The sequence below is a fragment of the Prionailurus bengalensis genome, chromosome C1 (assembly GCF_016509475.1).
Source record: "Prionailurus bengalensis isolate Pbe53 chromosome C1, Fcat_Pben_1.1_paternal_pri, whole genome shotgun sequence".
NCBI classification, from domain to species: Eukaryota; Metazoa; Chordata; class Mammalia; order Carnivora; family Felidae; genus Prionailurus; species Prionailurus bengalensis.
In genome coordinates this window covers 80,523,906-80,540,151 of record NC_057345.1, presented here as the reverse complement: position 1 = coordinate 80,540,151, position 16,246 = coordinate 80,523,906, and the positions used below count along the sequence as shown (strand labels likewise).

The following is a 16,246-nucleotide window of genomic DNA, read 5'->3' as shown; positions in this document are numbered from 1 at the left end:
TTTCCAATCTACTAGAAGGAATAAAAATAAAATAATGAAAAAAGAAATACTAACTACAAGGCAATTGTGCTGTTAATCAATAACACAAAGAAAAAATAGAAGAAAAATTTCCAAATGTCCTGAAATTCTGGTAAATTAAATATGAGACATATTCTTTGTGTTCCTCCTAAAAAGGAGGAATCTGTCTTCTCATCCTTGAATCTGGGCCGAGCTTATGACTTGCTCTAACCAAAAGAATGTGGCAACAACCTTTCTTTTACTTTTGCCTCTTGGAATATTGACCTGAGACCACATGAGGAAACTGGTCAAGCCTACTGGATAATAAAAAGTTACTTAGATGAGAACCAAGGTACCTACTACCCAAGCCACCAGCCAGCACCATCGGCCAGAAAGAAGTAAAGCCATCTTGAATCTTCCTGTGCAGCCAATCCTCTAGTTGAATGCAGCCTCACAAGCAAACCCAGACAAAACAAGCCACCCACAGAATTGTGGCAAAAAGCCATTAAGTTGTGGGGTGGTTTTTTATGCAACAATAGATAACTGACATATATAAAGAGATACACTTGGGAAAAGTCATGGGTCAACAAAATAAAAATATTTTTGAAATGTGTAATAGACATATCAAATACGTTTACAAAATGGTAAAGTTTATACATCAAAAAACCTGTGTGCTGCAACGAAAGTGATTAGAGAAGACTTTATAACCTTAACTGCACACTCTAGGGAAAACAAAGTCTGGAAATTCGTATCTCTCAGAACATTAGAAAAATAAAATTAACTGAAGAAAGTGTAAAGAATAAAAGAATACAGAAAGGAAAACAACAATGAAGTAAGAAACAGACACTAAATAGAGGTAAAGCAAAACTGAAAGCTGGATTTTTTTTTAAACTTCACACATTTTACAAACTTATGGCAAGACCAATCAAAAAAAAAAAAAGGCAATCATACACTGATCCAGATTAGAAGCAATCTTCATCAAAATCCCAACATGCTGCTCTTAAAATTTATATAGAAGTAATACATAGTGGAAAGAGTTGATAACTGATAAACATTTTATATTTCATTTATAGGATCCACTACATTCATAAAATAGAGTTCTACCAAAGCATCTATAAAATAGCATTAAATATTTACTTGTGGTAAATCAATAGGTTCATAATGACACTTAAGAACAACTCATTGGTCACCTTCAGAGAACAAGGGAACTGACGGATTATTTTGAAAACTGGTAAATTAAGAAGCATGTATCTATCCTACCTTTCCTAATTGAATTGTACCACTGGGTAACCAAATAGTAAAGAAAAGTTTCTTATTATGGAAGCATTCCACCTTACAAATAAAGAATGACATTTCAAATATCACCATATTACAAGCCATAATAAATGCGCTGATCAAGGCATCAGGCAACGATGGCTGCTAAAAATCACAAAAAGAAACAACCAGACACTACATACATCTTGATGGAGAGTATCTCTCAACACCTAGAAGTATTCTTGTCCAAAAAAAATAAAAAATAAACAAAATCTAAACTTTGATGAAGCTTTTAGACCCAACTACTAATTTACAGGAAATACAGAGAATGAAGAAAAATGTATGCAATCAGTGCAATCTACAAACTGTAAGAAAGGGACAAGACAAAAAGCAAGCAGGACATGTAGATTAAGAGAGACAAGAAAACACACAACAATGCTTAGGAATGCACCTTTGGACAATAAAATTAAAAAAGAGACGTACAGATGCAATTAGTATAGAAGTCAGGATAGCAATTATATAGCAAGGGAGAGGAATGGGCTGTGATTGGAAGGGGCACATGGAAGCCTTCTGGAGTGGCTGGCAAAGATTTATTTCTAGACCTGTGTGTAGTTACAAGGGTGTTTATCTTAAAAGCAAAAAGTCATTAAGTTATGTATGTGTTTTTATGCAGTTTTCTTTATCTGTAGGGTAATATACAATAAAAAGACATAAGAAATCTTAGACTATTTCGTGGATGATTCCAGTATTTTAGTATCAACATTTGCCATAAAATTTTAACAATTAATTTTGCATTGAACCTCAGACTTTTTTTTTAACTCCTGAGTGACTACTGACTGACTATTCTTTTGAATCTAAGCCCACCTGAAGGATTTGATAAAAATGCTTTATTCTGTCTTTTACCTTCCACATGGCTAATTCAAACTGAAACACTCTCATAATCAGGTACCATTTTTACCTGACTCATCACTGGTAAAACGAAGATAGTAAAACAACTATCCCAAAAGACCATTTGTAAGGAATAAATGTAAAATACTTAGAACAATGCTGAAAATATGGTAAGTGCTCAATAAATAGTTAATAGTCATACCTCCAGCTTCATGTCTTCACAGTCTGTTCTCAAATCATAACTCCATTAACTCCATGCCCTTGCTCATGCTGTTTTCCCCACACAGAAGACATTCTACCCCTACCCTCCACCCCCCCCCGCCCCCGCCCATTAGCAAAACACTAAAATCTCTTAAAGTCAGACTCAAATGTGAAGTCTCCCAGGGTAACAACAGATACCAAATTAGCTGAATATGCTTTGATGAGCTTTATTTTCAATTTTATACTAATTTAATTGCATTCATTCAAAGCTGTTAATCTAGCAAAAGGATTACTAATGCATGTTTCTAAACAAACAAAAAAAACACTTAAGGGCCCCTGGGTGGCTCAGTTGGTTAAGCCTCAGACTTTTGGCTCAGGTCATGATCTCATGATTCATGAGTTCAAGCCCCGTGTCGGGCTCTGTCCTGACAGCTCAGCCAGAGCCTAGAGCCTGCTTCAGATTCCGTGTCTCCCTCTCTCTGCCTATACCCCACTTGCATGCTCTCTCTCTCTCAAAAATAAACATTTTATATAACAAATAAAAATAAACCATTTTTTTTTTCAACGTTTATTTATTTTTGGGACAGAGAGAGACAGAGCACGAACGGGGGAGGGGCAGAGAGAGAGGGAGACACAGAATCGGAAACAGGCTCCGGGCTCCGAGCCATCAGCCCAGAGCCCGACGCGGGGCTCGAACTCAGGGACCGCGAGATCGTGACCTGGCTGAAGTCGGACGCTTAACCGACTGCGCCACCCAGGCGCCCCAAAAAATAAACCATTTTTAAACACACTCACTATGGGTGTACTTAAGAAGACTTCAAATGTTCTTACTATGTACATTAGTTCCCACTGAAGAGCACAACCATCACTTAGTAAAAGAATTTTATCCTTGCATTTATGCAAGGCTGGATCATTGACAGAAATGCCTAAAACAAAAGTGATTTCTTCATAAAAAGACTGTCATAATGAGAGCAATGTTCTTAAGCAAGGGCCTGATGTGAAATTTTTTGTAGAAATGACTAGAAATGCCATTTTTAAACAACTCTAACATTCCATGCAAATCATTGCAAAAGAAATAACAATAGAGAAATACAGTACCCATTTTTATAAAATTCAATTTGGCATATATAATTGCAAAGAAAACTGTAAAGAGCCTATCTTTCTTCTTCATAATTCCAGCTTGTATTTTATTGTAATAGATTAGAAGGTAATGATATTCTTCAGGTCATGGATGAGAGTGACAATGATGGGGGGGGGGGGCGGGTGGAATTACAATTTATCCAAATGGACAACATGGTATCAGTTATCAGAAATGGTAAATTCTAAGAACAAGCACAAGTTCACCAAAAAGTCATGTGGAACCAAATTCATTCCCTTCTCTGAAGGGATCATGAAAATTCTGTAACCTTTGTTTACTATGCTACAAAGCATTTGACGATGGCCCAAATCAGGAGTTCTCCACCTTTTCCACGCAAAAGAAACCAATGCCACATACAGCTCTAAGGTCTCATTTTCACAGCTCCATGACCAGAAAAGAAAGACCCTCCAGTAGTAACAACTTAAAGGACTTTAACTGGCCCAGTATGGATTAGATTCCTTGCCCTACTGTCAGAGTGCCAGGTCATTACTGGAAGGAAAGGTGTGAAAAGTGCTCGGTAAGTTGAAGATGAGAACCAATCCAACACCCAAAGAGTATCAATTAAAGAAAGGTTACAGAGGTATAAATCCACTGTTCTATACTTGGTCCTATCCAATAACTTAAATTTATTGAGAAAATATACAGAAGGAATATTAATTAAATGAGCAGGATCAAAAAGAAAAAATTTAGAGTAAGTGGTATGTCCAAAGATAAGCATAAATACCTGCACCCAGTTTTAATTAAAAAAAAAAAAAAATCAAATACAACAACAGGTTAAGGAAGGCAAATGGAGGGAAAACAACTGTGTAAAGCTAAATATGAGTGAAGAGTATTGACGACTGTCACAAAAATAAATGTAATTCCCCTGATTTTAACAAAGCTTAGGGGGGCGCCTGGGGGGCGCAGTCGGTTAAGCGTCCGACTTCAGCCAGGTCACGATCTCGCGGTCCCTGAGTTCGAGCCCCGCGTCGGGCTCTGGGCTGATGGCTCAGAGCCTGGAGCCTGTTTCCGATTCTGTGTCTCCCTCTCTCTCTGCCTCTCACCCGTTCATGCTCTGTCTCTCTCTGTCCCAAAAATAAATAAATGTTGAAAAAAAAATTTAAAAAAAAAAACAAAAAACAAAGCTTAGGATCACTAAGGAGATAACAAGCCATTCCACTCTGTGTCAGTCAGACCACACTTAAAATAATAAACTGAGTTTTAGACTTCTTCTTTAAGAGGTGGAGGAATGAGTATCATATTCAGAAAGCAGCAACGGAAAAAATACAGAGGCCTAGTAACTTAAATACCTTCCAAACTCTGCGAGTAAATGATTCTATCAATTCAAAAAGGCTTCTTGAGGAGATTTTCAGGGGCACCTTTGAGGAAATTTTTAGGAAGGCTCGACAGTTTTTGAGAACCCAATAGTGGCATGAACTAAGAAAAGTTCATAAGCTTTAATTGTATAATCGCATTTCTGGCAATTTATTCCAAGGAAATAATTCTGCAGAGACAGAAATGTTTACCTGCAAATATATTTAGTATTATCTAGAAAAATTACAGAAGCAAACTAGATGCCCAAAATAAATTATGATACAGTCACAGGAAAGAGTATTTATGTACTTCTTTAAAATTATAGTTATGAAGTTAATGATGAAACATAGGGAAGATGTCTACATGTTAAATGAAAACAGCAAAACACATACATTATAATTATGTAAAACTATATGCATATAAATGAGAAATAAGAGGTAATAAAAACAATATGTATGTTATAGTGACGACATTATGGACAATTTAATTTTTTTAATTGTCTTTAATGTTTCCACTGTATTGTTCCACTGTATTGTAACTGTGAAAAACAGATTATAAAACAATAATACCATTTTTATAAATTTCTAAGACTTGTTTTACCAATGCATATAAAAGGGGTCAGCTCCTAAATGGCTCATAATATACTTAAAAAGACAACATTCATAGCAAGAAAAATTTGTTATTTAAGATAAAAGTAACCACAGCCCTAAGAAATGAGCATCTCAGAAACAGAGTCATTCAACAATTTTTATCTGAAAGCCTACTATATGCCAGACATAGTTCTAGCCACTGAGGTTGTATCAATAAACAAAACAGACAAAAATTGCTGCCCTCATGGAGCTTACATCCTAAAGGCAGAGACATATAATAAACAAGATAAATATGTAAAATAAATATCACATTTGACTGATAAGGAAAAGCTAGGAAAGTGGACAGTGTGTGTATCGAGAATGCTTTTGTAAACTGAATGGCATTGGAAGGTCTCCCTGAGAAGTTATCTGAAGAAAGACTGAAAAAGGGGAGGGAGTTAGCAGTGTGGTACCTGGGGAAGAGCATATCAGGCAAGGCAACAGCAAGTACAAAAAGCCTTGAAAACGAATGCCTGGCCAGTGATGCTAATGTGCCAGAAACTGAGAAGTGTAATTAATTAAAGAGTTTGTACTCAGTCCCTGCCCAATAGACCCCAGACAGCTCTACTGTTCTGAGAACACTGCTTCTGGACTTGACCTGCATTAGTTGGTTTCAGTACACAGATGCAAATTCCTTCAGGTCTTTCGCTTAACCACCATCTTTTTATTCTGAGGTTCTAAATGGGGCCTAAAAACTCCATTCATAGTTCATCCCAAGAGTCTTATGCAGCTCCAGCCCCTCACCTGACTCATACTTGAACTTTACAAAACATTTAGTGGGCCTGTCAAACTGAGCAAAGGGAAGCCAGCCCCTTCTAGAGCTTGATTTGAAAGGAACAGATCTCAGGAAAGAAAGAAAGCTGAATTTGAAGTATGCAGGAAAGCTGTAAAGTTAGTGGGGAGGGAGTACAGGGAGTAGAAGCTAGAGATATGAGAATATCCAAAAGGTACAGAGAAGATCTAGCAACAGGCCACATGGCTGAGGCTCAGGGAAAAATAGTCAACAAACTTAAAACAGTGGAAATATCAAAGGAATTTATAAATAAAAGAATGTCTCCATTTTAAGCTGTTCGCTATGCTGAGATATAATTCCTGCCACCACTCCCAAATTTTCAATAAAACTCTATCACAATTACCTGCTTTGTGGCTGATGCTTTACAGGAATCAAGGCAGATACTAAAAAGACAGGTTCAAGAGACAAGATGAAAAAATAAAAAAGAGAGACCATGTAAATGGGATCTAAAACAGCTTTTGCAAAGTGAAGGAAACTATCAACAAAACAAAAAGGCAGCCTGCTGAATGGGAGAAGATACTTGCAAATGATATATCTGATAATATCCAAAATATATATATATAAAAAAAAAACTACAACTCAACAACCAAAAAAAAAAAAAAGACAAAAAACAAATAATCCAATTAAAAATGGGCAGAGGATCTGAATAGACATTTTTCCAAAGAAGACATACAAATGGCCAACAGACACATGAAAAGATGATCAACATCACTAATCAGGCAAATGCAAATCAAAACCACAAAGAGGGGCGCCTGGGTGGCTCAGTCAGTTGAGTGTCCAACTCTTGATTTTGGCTCAGGTCGTGGTCTCACAATTTATGTGTTCCAGTCCACATCTGGGTCTGTGCTGGGGGTGTGGAGCCTGCTTGGGGTTCCTTCTTTCTCTCTCAAAATAGATGGATAAACATTTAAAACAAACAAAAAACAACAAACCACAATGAAATACCACCTTATACCTGTCACTATGGCTAAAATCAAAACAACAAAAAATAACAAGTGTTGTCAAGGATGTGGAGAAAAGGGAACCCTCATGCATTGTTGGTAGAATGTAAATTGGTATAACCACTGTGGAAAACAGTATGGAGGTTCCTCAAAATATTAGAAATAGAAATACCATATGATCCATTAATTCCACTACTGAGTATTTACCCAATGAAAACAAAAACACTAACTCAAAAATATACATGCAGGACGCCGGGGTGGCTCAGTTGGGTAAGCGTCCAACTCAGCTCAGGTCATGATCTTGTGGTTTGTGGGTTCAAGCCCCACGTCCAGTTCAGAGCTTGGAGCCTGCTTCAGATTCTGTCTCCCTCTCTCTCTGCCCCTCCCCTACTTGCGCTCTCTCTCAAAAATAAACATTAAAAAAAAAAAGGATACATGCACCCCTATGTTTATTGCAGCATTATTTACAACAGCCAGATATGAACACAACCTAAGCACCCACTGATAGATGAATGGATAAAGTTGTGGTAAACACACACACACACACACACACACACACACACACACCCGAGTATTACTCAGCCATAAAAAAGGAGATTTTACCATTTGAGACAAAATGGATGCACTCAGACAACAGTATGCTAAGTGAAATAAATCAGGGAAAGACAAAAACCATATGATTTTACTTATACGTGGGATCCCCCAAAAAACCACACAAATAAACAAAAAGCAGAAACAGACTCATACACAGAGAGATCTGATGGTAGCCAGAGGGATAGGGGTGGAGTGCGGGGGATGGGTAAAATGGGTGAAGGGGAGTGGAAAGTACAGGCTTCCAGTTATGGGATGAATAAGTCACAGGGATAAAAGGTACAGCACAGGGAATATAGTCAATGGTATTGTAACAGCATTGTACTGTGACAGTAGCTACACTTGTGATGCAAAGCATAACTAATAAACTTGTAAAATCACTATGTTGTAAAACAGTAACTAATGTAACACTGTACGTCAACTATACTTAGAGTTAAAATATATATATGTGTATGTGTATACGTATATGTGTGTATACACATATACATATTAGAGGTGCCTGGCTGGTTCAGTTGGAAGAGCATGCAACTCTTGATCTCAGAGTCATGGGTTTGAGCCCCTCATTGGGCATAGAGATTAATTACAAATAAGACCTTTAAAAAAATAAATTAAAAAAAATGAAAATATATATTTTAAAATTAAAAAAATAATAAAATAAAACAGAGCAGAGACAAAAAAGTGAAATAAGGTGTAATTAAGAAAAACACAATCTCCCTGAAACTCCTGAAAAATATTTGGGGGAGGAAACAGTGTTCCCACCATCTATATAGACCGGGCTCTGAAAAGGATAAAGGATCACTCTATAAGCTGGTTTACTTAGCTATACCCTGATAGCTGACAACTAGTTCACACCCAGTCAAGCAATTAAAAATGCCTCACCTTTTGCACATGTGAAGCTGGAGAGATTCCCAGCCAGGCTTGCAGATGTCAGATCTCACTGTGCTCCCAGCCTAATGACCTTTTGCAGAAGCCCCTCAATAAAATGGTTTGATCCAAAGGAAAAGGTATGCTAAATTCATGCTTCAGAAAGTTAAAAGAATCATTATTTAGATCATCCAGAGTTGTTGAATGATACTTCACGAAAAGGGTGACTCTAACCTAAACCTTAAAGGATAAGAGCTGAAAAACAGAAAATCTAGAGATATTCCAAGGATGGTTAATATGAATAAAGCTTCAAAACCTAGAATGAGTATGGCCTGTTCAGAGAACAGTGCAAAATTGCCTATTTGGAACACGGAGTACTCATTGGCAGGCAATGGCAGATAAGATTGGCCAGGTAAGGTGAGACCAGGTGAGGGAGGGCTCTGAAATTCAGGAAGAGAAATCTGAACTTGACAAGCATTCATGGGAAGGGAAAGAAACTGCTTTGTTCTGTTTTTGTTTTTCGTGTTTTTTGTTTGTTTGTTTGTTTGTTTGTTTGTTTTAAGATCATAAAATACTACAGCAGTGCAGACTGGTGTCTTTGTCTGCCCTCTAAAATTGGCTTATAATTTCCCACTCATGTAATTTCTACTCATGTTTTTACTGCTCCTACATCTCCAACTGTCTATCAGACAATTACACTTAAAAATTCCTCAACTACCCTATGTAATTTGTGTACCCCATAAAACACTTAATTGTCTATCCTGTAACATATGCAAACTAGGAATTTAAGAATGACACAGTACATGCCCTCAAGAGACTCAATATGATGCAGGCAGAAGCCAAGAAAACAAACTACTACAATACAGAGTGCAGAGTGCTAACTACTAAAGTCGAGAAATGCTTAGAGTATCATTAGAGCAAAGGACAACATCAATTTGGAAATCAGGAAAAGACAGAAAACACCTAAGAGAAAGTGTTAACTGGACTGAGTTTTGAAAGAAAATAAACACCAAAGGGTAGGGGAGAAGTAGTGGGGATGACAGTTATTGCAATCAAACTGCAAAGGCTGAGCAAACTCTCCTACTCAGAACTGCTATTCCATTTGGCTGGATGAGGATAAGAAGCAGTACGAAAGAACCAGATCATGAACACGATTTTCTCATGATAAGAACTTTGCATTTTAGAGGGGCACCTAGGTGGCTCAGTTGGTTAAGCGTCCAACTTCAGCTCAGGCCATGATCTCACAGTTCGTGGGTTCGAGCCCCAAGTCTGGCTCTGCACTGACCACATGGAGCCTGCTTGGGATTCTCTCTCTCCCTCTGCCTCTCACCCACTCGTTTTCTTTCTCTCTCTCTTTCTCTTTCTCTCTCTCTCTCTCAAAATAAACATCAAAAAAATTTTTTTTAATTTTAAAAAAGAATTTTGTATTTTAGAAGAGCCAAAAGACTTTAATGAAGGAATAACATGATCATATTTGTGTTTCTTAAAAAGAGTTCTGGTGGCAGTGGAAGCTGGATTAAAAAGGAACTACAAAGCATCTTCATATCACAAAATGCAACAAAAATCTGATAAAGGCTGCTATTAACGTTCAATTTATCTGCAGTTATCCATTCCTACCCCCTTTCTGGGCTTAGCTCATATTCTTCATAAAACCTTCCCTAACTTTTCTCAAACACATTAATCTCCCCTTTCTCAGAACTTCTAAGGCATATCTGTCTGTACAATGCATTCTGTAACCACCTTACATTTTTAACTAACTTGCATTTAAATTTCTTCTCCCTAACAAAAATGTATCCTTTCTAAGATGTCATATATTTTTTGAAGTTTATTTATTTAGTTTGAGAGAGAAAGAGAGAGTGCAAGCAGGGGAGGGGCAGAGAGAAAGGGAGAGACAGAATCCCAAGCAGGCTCCACACTGTCAGCACAGAGTCTGACACCGGACTTGAACTCACAAACCATGGGATCATGACCTGCATCAAAATCAAGAGTCAGATGCTTAACTGACTGAGCCACCCAGGCATCCCTGTCATACATTTTTTAATGTGTGTGTAATACATACACACACACACACACACACACACACACACACACACTCTCTCTCTCTCCATCCCACAACATTCTGAAACCCATTAACTTCCTTTCAACTGATTATGCGTTCTCCTTTATCCATAAACAAAGATTCCACTATTCCCCATAAATAATAAATAAAATAAAATGTATGACTAAGCAAAATTAAGGTGAAAAAAGTATACTGTAGTGAGGAATGAACACAAGGCAACTTTCTAGGAAGATGAAAATGTTCTCATTTATGATAGGGGTATGTTACACTGCTGTACTGCATTTACGTAAAAAATGTATAAGCAAGATTTATACTGTTCAATATATATATTTACCTAAAAATCTGTAAAAATAAGGAGTGGGAGGCAAGGGGCTATAGATGAAACATGAATGGCAGAATGTTGATGGTACTTCTTCAGTGAAGTGTATATATAGGTAGTTATTCTGCCTACTTTGAAAAAACTGCATTAACAAAACTAAAAAATAACTCAGGAAGTTAAATTACTTGTTCTCCTAATGCTTGGAATAATGTGACATTATAACTTTTAAAGTGGCTTTTCTAGCTCTATTACCTATTTGATTCTAAGGGATATCTTCTAAGACAAACTTATTATTAAAAGCACAGATGAGGGGCGCCTGGGTGGCTCAGTCGGTTGGGCGTCCGACTTCCGCTCAGGTCATGACCTCGTGGTCCCTGAGTTCGAGCCCCGCATCGGGCTCTGGGCTGACAGCTCGGAGCCTGGAACCTGTTTCAGATTCTGTGTCTCCCTCTCTCTCTGACCCTCCTCTGCTCATGCTCTGTCTCTCTCTGTCTCAAAAATAAATAAATTTTTAAAAAAAAATTTTTTTTTAATAAAAAAAAAATAAAAGCACAGATGAAAAAAGGTCAAGCAGCCACAGGTTCCTTAATTAAGCACCAGATAGGAAAATTAATTAGCCCTGTTACAAACGATGCCCGAAAAGCCAGTAAAATATAAAGGCAGAATTTTCTAATCTTCTAATCTTCAAACTGTGCAGCCAAAGATAGCATCTGAAAGATCTCCAAAAGTTTCTGGAAATATAACATCTACAAAAATAGACTCAATGCCATTCTTAATGGTTTTAAAGTAATTCACTTACTTTATCTCAGTAATTTAAACATCATGCTTATCGGCTCTTAATTTGCATTCTCCTCCCACAAAATATTTAATGTGGAAAATAAAGATTTTCCTTACTCATGCCAATACACAAGGTTAACAATCTTCTGTTCAGTAAATTAACTGTTGCATAATTTAATCCCCCAAAAAGTTTACTAAGTTTCTCAAAAAAGATAGTTTTAACGCATTTTACAATAAAATGTAAATGATAAAAACACCTAAAATTCAGTAAAACCATTTCTATTGTATTGTTTTGCTACTATTTCCCAGGAGATTATATTTAAAACTTTCCTTACTCGGGGCCCCTGGGTGTCTCAGTCGGTTAATTGTCCGACTTCGGCTCAGGTCATGATCTCACTGCACGTGGGCTCAAGCCCCGCTTCAGGCTCTGTGCTGACAGCTCAGAGCCTGGAGCCTGTTTCTGATTCTGTGTCTCCCTCTGTCTCTCTCTCTCTCTCTCAAAAAATAAGTAAATGTAAAATAAAATAACATAACATAAAATAAAATAAAACTTTCCTTACTCAATGATCTATGGTCTTATAAATCAGGAGCCACCTAAACTGTAACTGTAAAGGACATGAAGAGACGCTGAGATGCTGATAATATTCTTATCTGGGTACAGATCTGAAGGCTGATTACATGAGTGAGTTCTATCTGTAAAAATCTTGAAGCTCTCCACTTATGGGTACTTTTCTATATTACAGACAAACACATTACACATGTAATACTCTGATAAAACAAAGTAAGCCAGATCTGTTAGAGCTGTCCTCAAATCCCCTACCTGACACTAAAATACCTGTTCTATGCACTGAAACATTTCTCTAATAAAATTCAACGCTATTTTATAGCATTTAACATTTTGACATATTCCAGATAACAACTTCCATTTCCAACTGGGAGCTCAGAAAGCATACAATCCAATAGAAAAAAAACCGTTTATATTTTCCAGAATAAATCATTTTAAAAGCAAATTGAATAGAAGAAAAGTAAATTGGGGCTGTATTGTCTGGACAAAGATGCAGATCATTTTCAACTTTGTTAATCAAATTTAGAAAGGAAAAGAAAGACCATCACTTCAAACCTTAGTAAGATAGGGAAGACTTCTAGGAGAACGTTAGTAAACACTTCATGAAAGGAAGGTCACTTCTTAGTGATTTAGTCCTAAGTCTACTACTAGTCAGACATTTTAAGCAAAACAAAAACAAGAGGAAACAGTACCTGCCCAGGGAGATGAACGAAATAAAATACATGAGAGCGGTATGCCAAGATTTAACATGGAATATCCAATGAATGGCAAGAAAGCTTGGGAAGTAACCTTTCCTCATTCATTTGCTGAAGCCAAGTGTCTCCCAGCTAATAAAAAATTATGTCTGTAACCCCACAACAGTAACTCAATACTCTTTTCCTTCCTCTTATCTTACAATCGCCCAAAGTTAAAGCTAAACCTTAAGATTCTCTCGAGGAGAAAGCAGCGGAACATAATCAAAAAGGATCTTGATCCCCCAGCTAAATCACACTTTGACCTTCCACCTCAAGAGCCAGGGGAGGGAAACTTGCTTTCCAAATACTACGGAACCACTTGAGCCTTTCCAGATGAAATGCTAGGGAGTTCACTGACCCACCTCCATGGGGAAACCACTTTACAAAAGCAATCTTGCCAAATGGACCCAGGATAGTTGGCAGGAACCATCATCACGACTTTCAACAGCAACTACTAGGGAATCGTGTCAAACCCCAGCCAAGTGACTGAGACAACAGCCTCCAGCCTGGCGAGTACAATTCTCAGTCTCAAATCATACATACACGTCCACAAGGCAAACCCACGGTCTCTCAGGAAATGAGATGACAAAACTAGAACATACCCAGAAAGTTGGCACAGCAGGTGGGCTGGGGGCAACAGCCTCGCGGCCAGGGCACAAGAATGCCAGCGGGCGCTGGAGAAAGATTCACACTCCTGGAGGCAGTGAAAAGGCACAGAGAGCACTGGAAACGAGGCCCCGGGGCAGAGGCACAGGTTTGCTAGAGGGTGTGGGGAGTCACATCCCGGGGGCAGAGTGCGGGGCGCAGGGAACACTGGGGACAACGGCGCCGCAGGGAAATCCAGACACCCTGACATTGGAACCTGGCAGTAGCCGTGGCCGGCCCCTACGCTTGACCCCGCCGGGCAAAGGGACCCGCCACCCGGCGCCAGGAGAGAAGGGAGAGCGCGCGGGGCGCGCCCGCTCGGGCCCGGGAAGGCGGCGCGGCCAGGGGCCTTCTTACCCGTGCAGGCCGAGGGCGCGGCGCCTCTTGTGAAGCAGGCAGAGCAACAGGAGCGCGGCCCCGGCCAGCGTGGAGTTTCGCGCCGTCAAGTACTTGCTGAAGGCCGCCATAGCACCGCCAGTGCAAGCGAGACGGGAACGGGGACGCGGCGGCAGCGACGGCGGCGGCAGCGGACACCCTAGTGCAGGAAGCGCGGGGCAGACTGGGAGGAGAGGGGCGCGCGGATGGAGGGCGGTGCCGGCCGCGCAGGACCGCCCCCTAGCGCGCGCCGCCGCGTCGTCCGCGCGCTGGAGCCCACCACCGACTTCAGCTCGGCGGGAGCGCGCGCGGGCGCCACGGAGGCCGGAACAGTCCTGGGATGCTTTCTGCGCACGCGCGGACCCCCGCAGGGTCGCCGGGATTGCCGGCGCTGAGACGCTGTGGGTCTTTGGTCTGGTGCTCGTTACTTCTCCCCGGCCTGGTTGCTTCCCTTGCCTCACCTCTACTCCCACCTCCGCGCACACCGACCTTTCCCAAGAACTGGAAAAGCGAGCCTGCCCTGCACCGAACCTGGTGGGACCTGCCACTCCACCTCCCCTTTTCCCCCCCTGCACGGTGAAGGGCCGTTACCACCCTCTTAAAGGAGCGCAGGGAGAAGGGGAATGGCCTCATCACAGAACATTTACACAAAACCGAAGGCACCGTAATTATTCAGACGAAAATTCGGAAACTCCGAAGAGATATAGGAAAATGTGGGAAGAATGACTACAAATCGAGAACCTTTTTGCAAGCCAGTTTTTCTAAGCCAAGGGTTATAATCTCTAGGGGACTGTGGAATCAGTTTGGTAGATTGAGACCATCTGTGTGTCTATGTGTGTTGGAGAGAGAGATCGGTAAGGATAGACGACAGAAAAATCTCATAGTGCATCACATGTAAACGAGTTGTTTTGAGAAATTTTTATTCCAGTCTTGTATCCATGTGTTCCAAGCAGTGATAAAGTGTATTTCTTTAATGTGGGTCTGATCAAACAAAAAGTTTGAGAAACACTGTTCTTTGCAAAGGGACATTCAGAAATAACAATCGTGCGTTGTGGGAGTGTTGGCCTTACTCCCAGAATCAGAAGGGCATTACAGATTACAGCATTCTTCTGGCTGGCACTATGCTGCAGAAATCATTATCCCTAGCATTTAGACTGGCATATGTACAGTAACTTAGTGAATCCTTGTCTTCGGTTAAAGAAGCTGGAGTCAGAAAATAAATGCATAAAACCTTGCATAATAAAAACATATTGAAGTAGCCTACGTGTTAAAGTAGCCCATATTAAAGCAGCCCACAAAACTTTTCCTAGGTGTTTTCCCAGTATAAACTGGGAGATAACCTAATACATTACAAGAATCACAAAGGGGGTGGGGGGGCTAACTGTTTACATTTTTCGAAGGTGGAGCTTTCTACTAAATTCTCCATTTGGCATGTAGACATTTTCATTACCTCATTCAACAATTAGGCAATTTGGTACGCACAGAGGATACAAAGATAAACAGATCACAATCCCTGTTCTCCAAAGGCTGGTAGAGGAGGAAAAAATATGAAAAAAAAATATTTTTTTTAATCTTTTTTAATGTTTTATTTATTTTTGAGAGAGAGAGAGACAGAGTGTGAACAGGAGAGGGCAGACAGCATTGGAGACAGAATCGGAAGCAGGCTCTAGACCCTCAGCTGTCAGCACAGAGCCTGACGTGGGGTTCGAACCCACAAACGGTGAGATCATGACCTGAGCTGATGTTGGATGCTTAACCGACTGAGACACCAGGTGCCCCTGAAAAAAATTATAAATATGTAAGTGTCACATTAAAGGTATGGACAAAGCACTATGACAGCATGAAAAAAGAAAATGTTTAGTTTTGACAAGGACTTTCAATTAGGGCTTGACAGAAAATGATTTTGTAGCTGAATCCTAAAGGACAGAGAAAGAGCCATGCAAGAGGACAAGAGGGAATATTACTAATTCACCAATAAATTGCATAGTAACATAAAAGTGTTAGGAACCATAAGAGAAAGTCACATATTATCTTGAAGTTTGTAGCAATGAAGGAAGGGCATGCAAGTTTAGAGGAAAGATATATTTAGGAAATAGACTACAGATCAGAGGAAAGATAAAAATGACTCATTGGGCAAGATATTCTAAAAGGTACCCTTGTTCAAAAAGCATAAGCGATTCTAA

At 39.5% G+C, this 16,246-nt stretch overlaps 1 protein-coding gene across 1 annotated transcript in view; it reads right to left on the bottom strand.

The window, feature by feature from the left end:
- ABCD3 (ATP binding cassette subfamily D member 3) overlaps positions 1–14,376 on the bottom strand; it is a 74,720-nt gene extending 60,344 nt beyond the window's left edge. Inside the window, exon 1 of the mRNA XM_043575618.1 lies at positions 14,046–14,376. Within this exon, the coding sequence (XP_043431553.1) occupies positions 14,046–14,155 (110 nt within the window). The 5' untranslated portion in view covers positions 14,156–14,376. The remainder of the gene's footprint in view (positions 1–14,045) is intronic.
- Positions 14,377–16,246: the final 1,870 nt, after the last annotated feature.